Genomic DNA, 879 nt, shown 5'->3' with positions numbered 1-879 from the left:
TCCTTTAGTGTTTCTTAAAGCCAAACAGTTGCAATTTGAAATGACTAGTTTTGTTTCATGTCTGTGATTTGCTTTTTTTCTACAAAATTAAACAACTGAATGAACATCCTCTGATGCCTCTGATTCCATCATTTTTGCCAGGGGTTGTATACTGCCAGTGGTTAGCATAACACATTTATAAAGGTAACAATTTGTGTTATTTGTAGCAAATTGTTGCTTTTCTTCATGTTACGTTTCATATAAACCAAATGAACTTTGTCTATAAGTGTTTGTTTAAAATCATACATCAGCTGTGCTCCGACCAATCCAGGAACATGGAGGATTCTTGCCCCAATCCTTCGAATGATTCAGCCTGAGGAGGAGAAATCGATCCATGAGTCACAAGAGAGTTTAGTGAACATTTTTATTGATCATTTCCTAAGTCAAATTTAATTATAATTACTTAGAAAACAAAAAAAAAAGTTACTATTGTCAACACGTGGAGAAAATTGTTGGTGCCCCTCATATGGAAAGAAAAACCTACAGTGTTCACAGAAACATAGCTTTTTAATCATGCTTTAATAAATTGATTTAAAACCTGTAATTCTGATGATTGCAGTTCAGCAAATGCCTGTAAATCAGCTATCAACGGGAATCAGATGTGGTGAAGCAGGAAACCTCTAAAACCTGCAGGACAGTGACTCTTAAGGACTGTCCTCGGACATGCCTGATCTAAACCATTCTTTTCAGTCACTATCCTGTTGCCAGACTCATTACCTGCGACTGAGCTCAAGCTTTCTGATACTGGGCGGCACATTTCTCTCTGAAATCACTTGATAGTCAGGGGTCTTCAACGTTTTCCAGGCCAAGGACCCCAAACTGATTGCGAGATGGAGCGTG

At 38.0% G+C, this 879-nt stretch overlaps 1 protein-coding gene across 1 annotated transcript in view; it reads right to left on the bottom strand.

The window, feature by feature from the left end:
* LOC107089875 (spindle and kinetochore-associated protein 2-like) overlaps positions 1–879 on the bottom strand; it is a 7376-nt gene continuing 6497 nt past the window's right edge. The window contains exon 4 of the mRNA XM_015382896.1: positions 1–352. Coding sequence (XP_015238382.1) covers positions 287–352 — 66 coding nt within the window. The 3' untranslated portion in view covers positions 1–286. The remainder of the gene's footprint in view (positions 353–879) is intronic.

This window comes from Cyprinodon variegatus, unplaced genomic scaffold (assembly GCF_000732505.1).
Source record: "Cyprinodon variegatus isolate N-32 unplaced genomic scaffold, C_variegatus-1.0 Scaffold269, whole genome shotgun sequence".
In the NCBI taxonomy this organism is placed as follows: domain Eukaryota; kingdom Metazoa; phylum Chordata; class Actinopteri; order Cyprinodontiformes; family Cyprinodontidae; genus Cyprinodon; species Cyprinodon variegatus.
Note: the sequence above shows the minus strand (reverse complement) of the source record. Positions and strands in the feature narration are given on the sequence as shown.